Consider the following 15,570-nt stretch of genomic DNA (forward strand, 5'->3'; position numbering starts at 1 on the left):
GCTGGGGCCATGGCTTTGTAGATGGCCCTTTAAATTTTGAGTGCAAAGCATTTGTGTGAGCTGGATGGCAGTTGTAGGCAAGCTAGTCCAAGCTAAACTATGCGAGTGACATAATGGATGTCCCAGAGGCGGTGATAAAAGTTATTATATGAAGTGAGGCAGCAGTCATCGAGAGGAAAATCTGAAAATCCAACAAACTTTCACATGATTTTTGATCAAGCTGCAAACAAAACTGTGGGGTTTGTAAAAAAAAAATGGAATATAAGTTTACCCTTCTTAAGTCCAACAGCCAAAAAACAGGAACGTCAATGATACAACAGTATAACATTACTGCACAAGCCTACTGCTGTGCCCCATCCACTGATCTGACCCAGATGTCAATTGCATCGATTCCGAACAAAACACTGATGACAATCCAAACCGGGGTGCGTCCACTGTACAGACGCATTTATCAAAACTGGGTTCAAACTGGGTCGGGCTTTCAAAATGCTCGGGTTTTTGTCAGGCTCGGGCTGAAAAGAATGCAGGCTCATATAGGGTCAGGCTGAAATCTTTGGGCCACAGTAACGTAAATAACGTCTACTGTGGAGGCTGAAAAGCGGCATTAGATCCTGCTACTGTAACCAGAGGGATGTGAGTTTCCATCCCAGGTGGTAAACCACTGTACCAATGGGGTTCCGTTTAGTTATCTGCCTTTTCTTTATACGACCCAGCTTTTCGGGAAGGTTCTGGAATTCGTGTGAAGGTCAGTACTGTTTGTCGTCCCAGTTCATGACATCATCAAGGCAAACAATTAATGAAGCATGGTAGCATGGCTACAGAAAGCACGGTTCAAATGCCAGGTATCTGTTAATTATTAATTACCCAGAAAAAAATGATCTAAGGTCTCGGGCACCATCTGGTGATATGTTCAAATCCATTGAAATCATTAATATAAATTGAATACTCAAATATTGTAAGGGCCAAATCTTTTCATGGGCAAACCTGTGTTAATATAAGGCCAGAGATGCAGATGGATTTCTGCCTGTTTACAAAAAATACTGCTGCAATTACAGCTTACATTTTCAATCTCTCCACATGGCTGACATCAACTGAACAGAAATCATTTTTTTAAAACTACATGCCGCCATTCTGTAACCTGGCCTGGAGTCAGCTGCATCCACAGTAAGCAGAAAGCTGATTGGCTGATGGCTGTGACCCGACCTGTGATGGTGAAGATGTTCTGACAGCAGCTTTTACAATGGCACAGTCAGTTTCAGACAAACTGTGCTACCGTAGAAGAGCCTCTAGCCTGTGAACAAAACATTCCTAAATGAAGAGTGTGAATCAGTGAAATGTTCCATTGATGGACGTAGCACTGTTAATGATGTGGCAAAAACAACAGCTGTCATTTGCAGAGGGTGGGTGCAAAATAAAATTGTACAATTTGTCTTGAATGTGTCTCTCCACTGAGTATGACCTGATATACAGTACTTCGCACCGAAATTAGCTATTTTCCTGCAGGAAGCTCTGTATAGCACTGGGTTAAAATGACACCAGCAAACTATATACAGCAAATTTGAAATGGATTCAAACTTCTGAAAATCAGTTTAAAAAAAATAAAAAATGTATAAACCAACAGCACAGCTGGAGGACAGAATTAAAATGCACGTGAGAAAAAAAACCCTGCATGGTGTGATCATGACGCTTGACATGCAACACCTGTTAGCGAATGAAATCAATTCAGCATTTCAGCACAGAAAATAAGGGGAGGAATAAAAAAATAAATAAAAAAAATCTGACAAGAAGATAAACGAGCTCTTTGAAATTCCAATCAGGTCAGATGAAAAAACAGTGATGTATTTGATCACCGGGAAGAAACATCTACCATGTTGCAGGTTCTTAAAGATGAAAGTGGCAGAGGGAAGGAAAGCGTAAGCTACTGATCCCCGTCTCCCAGCGTAATAACTTAAGAGCGTCCAGGGTCAGTTCTCCCTGAACGCAGCTGAAAATGTGTTATAATAAAAGGGAGAGGGAGCCAAGGCGATCCAACAAACAGTACGCAATAACGAGGCCAAAAGGAACGGCTTGTCCTGAAACACGCCGAACCGCCGCGTCTTTGATCCGCGACCCGGGGAGAGCATTAAGCGCATTTGCTAGTCGCTGCTTTCCTTATCCCTCTGCACTGATCTCACATCAAACAAGCGTTGCCTGAACGGTACATCCGACCTCTTTTTTTTTTTCTTTTTTTTTACCCTGCACTCATCTGCCGGGAGGTTCGATATCCTGAAGGAGCCCGTGTGACAAACTGAAATCAAACGCCGGGCGGTGCGGGTACCCTGGCGCAGAGGAGATAGGCTACGCGGTTATGTGCCGCGTGATCCTACCCTAAAATTACGTCTATGGGTCGGAGCGATGTGGAGAAGCGCTCGCTCACTCGTTTGCTTCCTTCCGTTGTCACGGCTGCGCAGACGACGGGGTCGAAGCACCGGGCGGCAAAAGCACGAGAGTGCGAATCTGGGGAGGAATGAGGTCCCTTCGCCACGGCTCGGCGGAGTTAGCTCACTTCAAACGCTGACAGGACAAAGACGACCAGGTAGCACATGCAGACTAACACCTTTAACCAAAGGCTGTACCGGTGCATGCCTTAGCGATCAAATACCAGTGATACACTCTCTAACATTTACAGAAATACACAATCGTACTACTTTTTACTTAAAGAGTCTATATGCTCGCCAGTATGTGCTCATCTCTTCAGTGAAAGCAATGAGTCCCAACAGGACTGTAATGGCCTTTATTGTAAGGTCCTTAGAATTATTTGATTGTACACGTAATGCACACATGATGAAAAGCGGCCGTGTCTGCAAAGGAGCTAGCCAATAAAGGAGCTAGCCAGTGCAGCAGGCCCTAGAACAGAGCGGGAAAGTCTGCCTTTATGTAACCAAGGCCACGGACTATAGAAGTAATGCACTCGAAAGGAAACGGCAGTAAATGAAAGCGCCCGATTTTCCCTGTGATTTTAAAGCAAAGCGGCACGTCTCAGACACGATTGCACGTGCGGGCTGGGCCAAGGGGAAATGGACAGTGAGGTATTCACACACACGCGGCACATCGGGAGAAAGATGGATACCGAATGAAAATGAGGCAGGGATTTAAATAAAAGGTCATGTCGGGCGGAAGAGTCGACAGTTTAAAAAAAAAAGGAAAATGTAAGCGTTCTTTAAAAAGGCTCGTTAAAATAAACAATGATTAAGACAAGGGAGAGGGACCTTTTTTAGGTACTTGGACTGTGTTGAGCCGGCCAAGAAAACCATTGATAGTACAAAAGAGAAAGGTTTCCACATCACTTCACAAGACAGGAACGTTAATTTAAAAAAATCTCCCAGAATGCAGCATTCCCAATCTTGTTTGCCCCTCATAAAAATTCTGAAGGCATCAGTTTGGTGTTTAGGCAGTACAAAAAAAGGAAAAAGGGAAGAAGAGTGAAAGAAAAAAAAAGGCTTACTTAAGACTATAAAAAAGGCTTACATAAGCTGATGGAGGAAATAGTGACATCCTGCTGCCTTCTTAAGGGGTCAAAGTTCACTGAACTTGCCTCAGACCCTCACTCGCTATCGTTAAGCGATAGCCGATATACAGATCCCAACCAGCTTCCCGGCTCTGCTGCTATCAACTATACACAATACAGCAGATACAACATCACCGCTAGACAGATCCTGAAGCGTTTACAGTTCTCGCCGCAGAGGACTATATAGCGGAGATTTAAATTGCGTTTTTTAAATTTTTAAACGGGATTAATGAAGTGGATCACAGAAGCCATTTTAACTTCAGTTCTGTCAGCAGAGCAAGGGCGCATAGGTTGAAATTAGCTGGAGGTCAATTTCATATCAGGAAGTCATTTTTCAGCTGAATGTCCTGTTCTTGCCATTACACATTCTCATGTTCTTTTTAAGTAAACAACAGATACAAAATCAGACCACCTAAATTAATCTGGGACCCATAGCACAGTAGCAATATTCACTATTTCCCCCAAGAGTATATAAATGCCCTTAATGCAGTTTCGCTTTTGTCAAAAGAGAGGACGGTACTTTGAAAAACAACATGGAGTGTCAAGTCCTTTTTGAGCAATACAATAGCAATCTGTTTTTTAAAATTCCGTCTGTAGCCGACTCTTGGGGGGCCAGCTTCACATAGCAAAGATTTCGATTCGGTTCAAAGAGCCGTCAATATTTCGTTTCCAAGTCCTTCCGACCTGAGGAGCCAGCAGAAGCGATCGTCTTAAGGAGCAGACACCGCTTCCTAATCATCCGGCCTCCCCCCCCCCCCCCCCTCACCCCCACATCCTCTGTCCTAATTCTTCTTAGCACAGGTTTTTACCAGGTCCTTCATCTTGTATATCCTCCGCTAGCAGACCAGCTGTACTCGCTTCCTGGAGTCCTTGGATCCGAGTTCTGTTAGCTGGCAGACGGCGTCCCTCGTCTGAAAGCTCGGGAGATTTCTTGGTCGGAATCCCAGACCGAGGTGAAGCTGGAGCCGATCCAAGATCTGGAGCCTCTATTGACTGTTAATCACTTACTTGCGAGATATGGGAACCAGAAGCACTCTGCACAAAGCGAGCACAGGTGCGATACACATTCGTTTTTTTTTTTTTCTCCCCGTAAGTGCTGTCGCTGAGGAAATGTAACCGAGGGAACGGATAAAGACGGGGGTCACGTTTGAAATGCGTTCTCACGTCTCTGACACGCGAGAATTGGCGCACCTGGTGAATTACACGAGCGTGAATAACCCTCAAAGGACCTGGAATTAACCAGCGGCGAACGCTTGTGGGCTTCCTCGCGCGTGAACGGGACAAAGGCTGTGGCGTTAATCGACTGCGGTTATCGCAGTCGCCGAAACGCGCCGAACGCTCTCGCTCGTGAAAAACGGGTGTTTTGGCTCACGTCTCAATCCAAGATGAAGTCCTGATGAACGTGGGCAGTCATGTCCAGATTCGTACCTGGAGAGCTGACTGGACCTTCAGATCCAATCGCTGGGTCCAGACCAGGCGTGAGGAGGGAATCAGCAGAGGTTAACTCAGCTGAGAAAGGGTATGCGTGGTGGTGGGGGGGAGTTAGGGAGGGGGTGTTGGAGGTGGTGGTAGCAGGAAGGGGGGGGGGGGGGCTGTGTGCATATCAGTCCCTCTTTGGAAACCCATCCACGCTATCCCCTGATAGGCCGGGGCGGGGGCTTGCCGATCTCCACGGAGATATTGGTGTAGAGAGGGTACTTCTTCACCTGCACCACCCGGTACGTCAGGGAGCTGATGCCGTCCTTCTTCATGGTGTTCTTGGTGTTCTGGATTTTATTGAACCTGAGAAGAAACAAGAAAGGCAATCATTTCACAACATAGCAATTATTAGTTTATTTGAGCCAAATTGCCAAAGACCGTTTTCCATGTACATTTTATAGAAAATACAATTAGTCAACTCTTGACTAAATTGAGGCATGCAGAGAATCCAAATAAAAGGGCTCATCAGCCTCTGATTCGTATTTTGTTTCTGTACATACATGCATCAGCCAACAGAGGGCGCTGTGCTCCCACCACAGCAGATAAACTGCTAAAAGCGTTCTTCTTCCCGCGACCATGTCATTCAGCGCGCAGCTGCTCCGGTATCCAAGGCTCTCTGACCACTCCCACTTTCCACTGCTGCTTACATTCACAAGGCATCTTTCTGTTCCTGCAGACAGTCCCAAAAGACCTCGATCTTGAAAGGACCCCGCAGATACCGCGCGGAACGCTTCCGCGCATTCTCGCGCGGAATTCTCCCGCCCAAACGACAAGTCTTCCTCCAGCATCTGAAGTAACGAGCTGAAAACGAGGGGCTTTTTTTTTTCGAGAACGTCGTTCTGTTTGAGGCCATTTTTAGAGGAGCGCGGCCAGTCGAGAGGCCTAATCAGAGGCCGACTGTCCGTCACCGGCTCAGCGGGGGCGTTTCACAGCGGGGGGGGGGGGGAGGGGGGCCCGTGGCCCCCGGGGCAAATCTGTCAGAACAGGCCGGGCCGGCTACGCTACGCCGCGCCGCGTCACATTCCCAGGGTGCATTTCATTCCGGGGTCTGCCCGCCCTGACGAGACAAGCCGTCAAAGCCCATCGTGTGGGGGCTGGAGCTATCTGTCTATCAGGCCTTCAAAAAAAAAAATTTCAAAGAAAAAAAAAAAAAAAGCAAGAACAGCAATGAAGAACCGAGGTGCAGTGTCTAATATTCGTCTTTGAGCGAGCTGTTCTTAATGTGTGTTCGCCCGTCATTTGGTAAGGGGATTGGGGTGGGGTGAGGTCTTAGAACATCATAAATATTCCTCCTCCCATCACGGGTGGCAAGAAGGAGAAAAGGCAATTCCCGTTAAACAAGTAAACTACGAGCTTTCTTGATTTATGTTTTGCTATCTCCTTATAAATCAACCAGCCAGCCAACAAAGGCTATTAGTCTGTCCAAAGATTATGATTAACGAATACACACCGAGCGATATTACTATATGGAAAGGCTCATATTTAGTAAATTAATATTCCTGAGTGAATGCCAGCACTAACTAATATTTGAAGTTTTGATGAATGGTGCCCTCTCCGCTTTGAGCAGGCGTAATGTCTCATTACCAAGGACCGACTCCGCCTTCCGCCCAGACAAAACAGCGAAGGTAAACCTGAGTCCATCACCGCAGCGCTTTCACGAAGACAAACAGGGAGGTCACGCTTGGGTAGTGGAGATGATGGCTCCAGAGGTGTCCTGAAACATCGCGTTGAGCGTTATTTTTTTATTTTTTAAATGTAGAAATAAGGCAGTGAATTATGCACACAATCCAATTCATTTATCACTGCCAAAATCTAAATATCTTCATTTACTAACATGCTAAGCAGAGGGAGAGGAGGTGGCTTATCAAGTGTTCTCGTGGAAAATGTTAGGCCAGAACATTAATGCCTACTACTACTGTAGTAAGGTTCACATGGGCTAACATCAGAAATATTTGGTCCCTTGTCAACATCACCTGATTCCACATAGGACCACGACATCAGTCACTTGAATTATTGAGTAACCAGTTGTTATCACAGTCTGTGCAAGGACAACCAGGATTGGATGGCCGGGGGACGAGCCAGGCAGGCAGGCAGGCAGGCGGTCGCAGCGGGGAATTGTGGGTAGGCTCATGTTTCTGGCGTCTATTTTGCCAGTCTCCATTAGAATGAATGGAGCCTTCAGTTCACTGGGGTGCGCAGAGCCCTCTGCATCTTTCATGAGCCAAGAAGACACCAGAGAAAGAGAACACTAGGGTAACCTAGTCTACTTTTTTTTTTTCTTCTTACTCGTGGCTACACATGAGACTACACAGTTGCACTCGTGTCTCTGAAACAGGTCACTGAAGCAAGTGAGCCACCTCAACAGGAAACATGATTCATAATCAAGTGGTGAACTACCGTGCCGATTTTTTTTCATCCAAAATGTCTTCTTGGTGCTTCAAGAAACATAATCTCCTCGAATTCATGTTTCCAGACTAGACATGATTATCACTTATTAGGTACCGTCGGCGTAATCTCTCCTAGTGTTCTATTACAATTTTGTACATATAATGACAGGAAGGAGAGTCTACACTGGCTTATAGTCGGTGTGAATAATTAAGTGGGACAGTGCTGACATTTTAAAGTATACTCCTAACGCTGGCAACGGAATTCCCGCCCTCCACAGACCTGGGGACCTTTTCAGTGAAAATAGCTTTTTAGTTATAATACATAATCGAGATGAATAATTGCATTCATTCAGGATTTGTTTTTTTGTTTTTTTTAGCAAAAAAACAAAAAAACAGAAACATAAACGATTGTGCATGACCTTCCAGTGCAACCAGCACCATCTTGGCAATCTTTCAGTGACAGAAGGGGTACGTGCATCCGCCCCAGGAGAGTGGCGGAGCGTCAGTGTGGGACAGGTGCGCCATTGTTCCCCGTCGGTTAAAGAGGCCTTTCCCCCGGGCACTCACTCCTGTACCAAGATCCGCTTATCAGGAGCACACCTCTCATCTGACCAATCAAATGGACCTTCAGCGAAACCCCCAGGCATTTCCCTAATTAGAATAATTATCCCACGGTGGTTCCTGAATGCCGCCCCCCCCGCCCCTCTTTCTCCACTTTAAGACCTCTACGAGTCATTCATGCCACCCCACCCCTCCCCCCCAACCCCCCCACTCAAAATACTGAACTGTCACCTTTTCAAGAATAAAACGGCCAGCACCACAAAACAGCATTAAAGCCACGGCACTGGCCTAAGGCAGGCTTGGGCAAAAACGGTGTGGACAGAGTGCGGCGAAGGGGGGGGCGAGGAGGGGGGGGGGTGAGGATATACATCACGCAGACAGGGTTCTCTCATCCCCCCAGCCCTGATTTATCGATTTTATTACAGCGCCTCTCCGCTCCCCGTCCGGCCTTCGTTGCCTATGCATCTCAATCGGTGTCACCGCGCCGAGGCCTTCACTCTTCCTTCCCGCGCGGCGGAAACCACCGCCGTCGTAAACATCGAACCCGGCAAACAGTCCCCCGGCTCCTCACCTGCAAAGCGCTGGGCCCTCGAGCCCGCGCGGGGAGGCCATTAACAGCAACTTCAATTAAGTGTGCACTTTAGTGTCTCCCGGGTGCCACGCGCGCCATTTTGTATCGGTCGCTTTGTGACTGCTCAGCGTCTTTACTGTCTGCTCCGGGAGAAAATGGCACACGGGGAACCGAAACGGTGCGACATTACATTACAGGGAGAGCACTGCATCATGGGAGGGGGAAAAAAAGGATTTGATTTTTGTTTGTTTCAAAGTTGCTAAAACTACCGCTATGTCGCAATGTACTTGGGAAAATTGGATCGTTTTCAAAAATTACAATGAATCGAAAACCACAGGAGCAAACATTTCAGCTTGGAGGTGGCATACATAACCACCAGAAACCAAGCTCAAACCAAGCCTTATTTTATACAGACTTTTTTTGCCCATCTTTATCAATGGTGCGAATAGTTCTGCACAGACGTTATGTTTTATTGTCTATTAATTTATTAATTTTGACTTCATTTGGTAAATTTGCTTTTCAGAGCATTAGTGCACCTTACTAAACATAAGCATCAGAATCATGTCTGCATACATTTTTGTTAATAACAGTGGAAATAACAGCGTAACAGAACCACATTCACGCTACACTGCCATTGTATGGGCTTGTAGGTACAATGATCACTGCTTACTTTACATAACAAAAAGGTGTCTTCATCCGGAGCTAACGCAACGATTGGCGATGGTTGAAAGTAATAGCCTCTTAATCAGATTTCAGCTAAAAGTCAGCGGCGATCAGAAAGGATCAGCATCAATTCCGTTCGCCTGTCAACCAGCGCGAGACAAATAAACACGCCGCGCGCCTCCCCAGTCCCTGGCAGAAGGCGTGCTAACTGAAGAGCTATTATCAACACGTTTCACATCATTACCTCCGGCAACACAAAACAATTCATTTCACTATGCATTCTCTCTACTCAGATGGAAATGAGTTTGCACTTGAAGTTTTCCTCTAAGTGCGTTCGTGGCCACTGTTGTCGGAGGCAACCGTTCGGAATGATGGTGACGCCACCTCGCCCCCGGCTCTGATCTTTTTTTGCGCCGGTAAATGGACCGCCGTGGAAGCGGAATTGGGTTGAAACCCTTTGAATGGTTTAAATAATTTCTCCTTTTGCTCTCGCCCGGCGATCGCAGTCCGGCGCCGATGTGGTCCTGAAGTACAATTGATAAAAGCCAGCACCGATTTTAACAGTCCAATCCCGCGCTCTCTCTATAATTGCATCCCGAATTGCTACTGTGCGATAGATTTCTTAAAATTTGCGACAATCAAACATAAGAGCGCTGCATAAAAGATGACGTTTTTTTTTTTTACCACGGCGCCATACACGTTTTACTGCACGACAGAGCGTGCTCTTTAGATGCCAATACCCTCAAAATCTTCTTCGCCCCGCTCACCCTGTTAGGACACCTTACTGTATAAAATTGTACAGATCAGTTTTAAAAATCTAAAAAATCTATTTTCTCAGAAGTTGCGAGGGTATGTAGGCTACGCAGGCATCGGCTGCAGCAGCGAGCTGGAGATTTAAATCGGAACATAAAACGTGTATCTTGGTAGAATAGCACTTCACATATATCTCAATTTTTAATAAATCTTTTTTATACTGGGGGAAAACACTGCAAGAGAGCTATACTGGAGAAAATATAGACCTAAGTGGCATTTATTTTATGACTGTATCCAGGGCAACAGTATATACCTACCTGCCATGGAAGCCACAAACCAGCAAACATTTGGATGGTTTATTAACTGACAAAACGTCTGCAGTAGTCTATTCTGAGCAAACAGCATAACCCTCTAGTTATGATCTAAATTGCATTACATTACATTACAGACATTCAGCAGATGGTCTTATCCACTGCGACTTAACTTTTTGCATTTTTTACATAGTATGCATTTATACAGCTGAATTACCTGAAGTAATTCAGGTTAGGTGCATTGCTTAAGGGTACAACGACTGTGTTCTACCTGGGAATCAAGCCTGCAACCTGCAATAAAACCTGGGTTGCAAACCCAGTTCCCTGACCACTACACTGCACTGCTGTCCAGCACTACCCAGTACTATCAAAAGAATGTCAAAAGTGGGTGAGTCTGAACAGAATTCATCATACGGGGTATTTTTTCCAAAAAGTAGTCAAAAATCAATCAAAGTGTTTCATAAGTCAGGCCGCCAAACATTCCTCGTCTGGCATTTTTAAAAACTAGTTATTTGAATTCATACTAGGAGAAGTGTGGAAAGTAGAAGTTGCCATCAGCAAGTCAAAATAATAATACACGACTGTATAATTTGCTCAAAACAGATCCAGCAGCATTTAACAACTGCTGTGATTTTTTTAAAAATAATAAAAAAATTCAATCACAATGTGCAATGAGACCCTGACACCCCATCCGACCGAAACCCTGCCCTCCCTGGGTGATGGGGGTCACCCTGCAGGGCTGCCGGCCACAGCCAGCACTGGCACGGTTCGGTGGGTTTACACCTTGCACTGGTACAGTTCCTTAACAGGATGAGCCACCCAGCAGCCAACAGCAGGGGATTTTTATCTCCTGTACCTCTGGTCATCAATCACATGCTCTTGGAATGAACCCCAACTCAAATAAAGGCGTCTGTTGCCAGGGAAGGTGAGGAGCGCTGGCTTGCTGTTTTGGTGGCTGGGAGAAGCAGCAGGAAGGCCTCAGGCAGGAACATGGGGGCCTGGGATTTTTTTGTGGGGGGGGGGGGCGGCTTGGGTGCTCACCTCTGTGGGTTGGGCTCGTTGTGCTTGTCTCTCTCGTGCTTGATCATCCTGTAGCGTCCAATCAGCACGTCCGGTCGGGACACCTTCATGCCGTTCAGTGTGATCCTATGCAAACGGTAAAAACCAGTGCGTCAATAGGGCGTGGGCTTTAAGGCACCAACAGTACTCTGTGGGGGAAGAATATATATATATATATTACAAACTTGCCTAGACGACGCGCTTATACAGTACAGAACATCAGCACTAATGCAACTAATATATATATATATATATATATATACTCTCAGGAGCATTGTATATATAGTCACTTATCCCCAAACATTCAGCTCTTCGTCTCATCGAGCCCATGCATTGAACATGTCATGTAGCGCGCGGAGATAAACTTGCCTACACGACGGTCTTATACAGTACAGAACATCAGCACTAATGCAATAAAATGGGGACGTGGAGTGGGGGGGGGGGGGGGGGGGGGGGGGGGGGGTTGTTGTCTTGTACTGTTATTCTGCTAAGCTGCCTCGCGACACGGAAAATCAATCAGCCAGCTCCCGAACCCACGCTCTCTCTCTCTCTCTCTCGCTCCGAGCGTGCTCCAGCGCGTGGAGCGAGGGGGGCTCCAGAACCCGGACTGTCTCTCGCCCCCGAGCGTGCTCGAGCGCACGGGGCAGGGGGGCTCCCGAACCGTCTCTCTCTCTCTCTCTCTCTCTCTCTCTCTCTCTCTCTCGCTCCGAGCGTGCTCGAGCGAACGGGGCAGGGGGGCTCCCGAACCGTCTCTCTCTCTCTCTCTCTCTCTCTCTCTCTCTCTCGCTCCGAGCGTGCTCCGGTGCACGGGGCAGGGGGGCTCCCGAACTCGCTCTTTCTCTCTCGCTCCGGCGCATGGGGCAGGGGGGCTCCAGAGCGGCCCTGCTGAGACGCAGTCATGAGGGGCCGATAATTAGCAGTGCACTCTGGGAAACGGCGCAACGAACACATCGGGGGCACCACCGCGGGTAGCTCATGGAACAGCACTCAGGCCACTGTGACGTTCACACCCCCCCTCCCTAGTACCAATGTTAGTAAGGGTTAATTACCCCCCCCCCCACCCTTATGCAAACGAAAGATGCTGCAATATACAGTAAATAAGAGGACTTGTTTTGAAAATATAAGGATAAACATATTTCATAGCAGAAGGTTAAAAAAATACAGCCTATATTGCAACACGTGAAAGCAGAAATCATTTCTGTGTGTCTACATATGTATATAGTGTTGTCTATATTGTTGCAATATCTTGCTAATTCATATGCATCTTATTTCAAAACATTTTCAGTATATCCCATTTCCATAAGTGATGTGCAGAAGTACACCCACGTCTGTGGCATGTTCAGCATGGGGAAAGGCCTGTACTGTAGATCACCACCCCCTCCAAGCAAGAGAGAAAGCAGCACTGCTTCACTGTACAGATGTTCTGTCAGCAGAAAATACTGTTAATAACTGTCGAGCTAAAATAGGTCAGATGCTGGACACGGGCACTCCTTCCTAAGCCCAGGGTCTCACAGTGCCCATCTCACGAAGCAATTAGAAAACGCAGGCTTGGCAGGCAGGCGGGCGAGTGTGGAAATAAGCCGAAAGTTCCACTGCCAGAGTTCAGAAAAAGAATTTCAAACCATTTCAGATCTCTAGTAATTCTGTGCAGAAAAAAAAAAAAAATCGTACTTTTCACACCAGAAGAAATCCAAGAAATGCAGCCTTCTCACACATGCACGCATATACACGCACGCACGCACGCACGCAGAGAACGAACATACGACGCGGAATTAAAAACACAGTTCTCTGTTTCGCATTCCAGCGTTGCGCCGTGATTGGGGAATTCAAAATGCAAAATGGATGAAGACGTTCGGTTTTCAGTGGGATGGCGGTCGGAGAACGAGCTGCAGATGCGAGGAGAGACGCGGTCCACGCTGCGTTGCGTAAGAGGCCCGGGCCGGCCGGTGGGCGGCAGTGTAGTATAATGGCTAAGGAGTTGGTCTTGTAACCTAAAGGTCACAGGTTCGATTCCCCGGTAAGACACTGCCGTTGTGCCCTTGAGCAAGCTACTTAACCTGCATTGCTCCAGTATATATCCAGCTGTATAAACGGATACGATGTGAGTCGCTCTGGAAAAGTGCGTCTGCTAAAAATGCCTGTAATGTAATGTAATGGGTTTGGAGGTGGAGGTGTGAATACTGAACAGGCGGAGATAGCGACGCAGGCTCCTGGGCTGTGCAACACTACAGATGCTCTGTTCACACCCGCCACAATGTGCTTCTCTTCACGCGCGCAGAAACAAACGGACAGCCGTATCAGGCACTGTCTATACGGTACGCTTTCCTGCCGCGGAACAGCTTGTACGCGACGGACCCGCCACGCCTACTCGCCCAAAAGACCCACCCAACCGAGAGAGAAACTCAGCAATGCTCTGAACCGGCGTCTGAGCCAACAGACGAAACAACACAATGAAACTAATCTATCACAATTACCGGCTAGCGTGTAGCCATTCACGCCCCTCAGTGAAATACGGTTCTGCAGAGATGAACGTTCTCGTAACGTCAATTCCACTTCAAGCACAGACACTGTCAACACGGAACGGGGAGCGCAAGATACTGTATGTTGTTGGATGTTGTCGAATCTAAACACGAGCGTTTGGTGGGCAAAGCACGCAGGCTTATTTCTCTCCATCACTTTGTAAATCCCTCTCAAGATGTGCACATGTAAGATATAAACCGTGAGATGATGTACATACAGCCCGTAAGTGGTGGGGAGTGCGGTGCATTATGTCATATGTTTATTTCATACAAGCTCATTGTGGATTATCCCTGACGCACATATATAAACAGTCACCCCCCCCCCCCCCCCCCCCCATGAGCAGGCACACATTCAAGTGTGAACAGAATGAAGAATTGTGGTCACAGCCTGGTTTTCGATGTCTTGGCTACATGTATTGTATTGATGTATGCGCTTTGTTTTGCGGTCAGTACATGCTGTGTGCGTGTGTGCGTGTGTGCGTGTCTACTCCTCACAGAATGGTCAGATCCTCATCGGACCGTCCTCTCCCACAGAGGGGACCAGTCAAGCCTGACATTGATGTTTTTTGGTGACCGTTCAACAATCAAACAGAGTTTCACCTCATCAAAGCCTCATCAATCTGGATTAATGCAAATGCCAAACCGGGAAAAAAAAACAAAATGGCACCAACACAGAGCGAGCACAAGACCATTTCTCTTTCTTTCTAAGGCGCTTAAGAAATTTCCTGAAGAGGCCGGCTGGTCTTCGCTGTCTCTTGGAAAACAATCGCATTTGTTTTAATCTCTGTGGCTCAACGCGCCCCTACCGCCCCGAACAGTCTGACCGTTATTATAATCCATCTCCTCTGCTTTTTTTCTGTCTGCGCGCCATCGGGAGAAACTCTCGCGTGCGGCGTGTGAGCGACACGCTGCTCCGACCGGAGCCTGGCGTAGCCGTTCCGCATCATCTCTCTCTCAGGCCCAGATGAGGAGAGGAAAAAAAGAAAACGTTACAGTCAAGAGCTGAAGGAGAGAGTCAGCTCTGCCGTGAATGATGCATAATGAGGACCTCCTCCTCATTCTCCTCCTCCTCTTCCTCATTATCCCGTGATAACATGGTGGACAGCTGACCCAGAAAGCATTCAACACACTGGGAGAAAAGCAGCCTGGGAAAAGCGGGCGGCGGGAGATGGACGTTTTGGGAGGTGGGGAGGTGGGGGGGTGGGGGGTGGGGCTTGGCGGCGGGGTGGGGGTCCTTAGTGGGGGTGGGAGTGGGGATGGGGGGGGTGCGGGGGGTCCACGATGCCATGGTGAGAAAAAAGGCTGGGGTTTCCCCACTGATGGATGGGTTCATGCGCAGGAAGGGGGGGGGGGGGGGGGGCGGGGAGAAAAAACTCTAGGAAGCTACAGAAGAGAAGTCCGAATAAACGGAGAGGAAATGGAGAAAGACAGGTTAGGTCAGGACCCTATTTTTCCCATGACCTCCACTGACAGGCACCCAGCAAACCCCTTTCTCAAAGAACGGGATTGAAACTTGCCTGGCAGAAAACCCCCAAGGCTATGAAATAATGTGCAGTCAGAGAGCCCTGAGTCTTTGAGTGAGACAGGCAATTCCTCAGCAACCCACACGGTGCTTCTAGCCAATAGAAAATAGCCCCCACACAATTTTGACCAATCAGTCTCTGACGTAAGACTCGGTGGGACGCTTGTTTCCATGCTTGTGGGTGCACCAAATTGTCCC

General features: G+C 47.5%; 1 protein-coding gene across 2 annotated transcripts in view; it reads right to left on the reverse strand.

Moving 5' to 3' along the window:
- Nucleotides 1–2,243: 2,243 nt before the first annotated feature.
- The window catches only part of b4galt2 (UDP-Gal:betaGlcNAc beta 1,4- galactosyltransferase, polypeptide 2), a 123,921-nt gene continuing 110,594 nt past the window's right edge, over nt 2,244–15,570 (reverse strand). For both annotated transcript variants that reach the window (XM_035422636.1, XM_035422635.1), the window contains exons 6-7: nt 11,314–11,418; nt 2,244–5,329 (exon numbers count right to left, since the gene is read on the reverse strand). In XM_035422636.1, the coding sequence (XP_035278527.1) occupies nt 5,179–5,329; nt 11,314–11,418 (256 nt within the window). In that variant the 3' untranslated portion in view covers nt 2,244–5,178. The remainder of the gene's footprint in view (nt 5,330–11,313; nt 11,419–15,570) is intronic.

The sequence above is a fragment of the Anguilla anguilla genome, chromosome 6, assembly GCF_013347855.1.
Source record: "Anguilla anguilla isolate fAngAng1 chromosome 6, fAngAng1.pri, whole genome shotgun sequence".
NCBI lineage: Eukaryota > Metazoa > Chordata > Actinopteri > Anguilliformes > Anguillidae > Anguilla > Anguilla anguilla.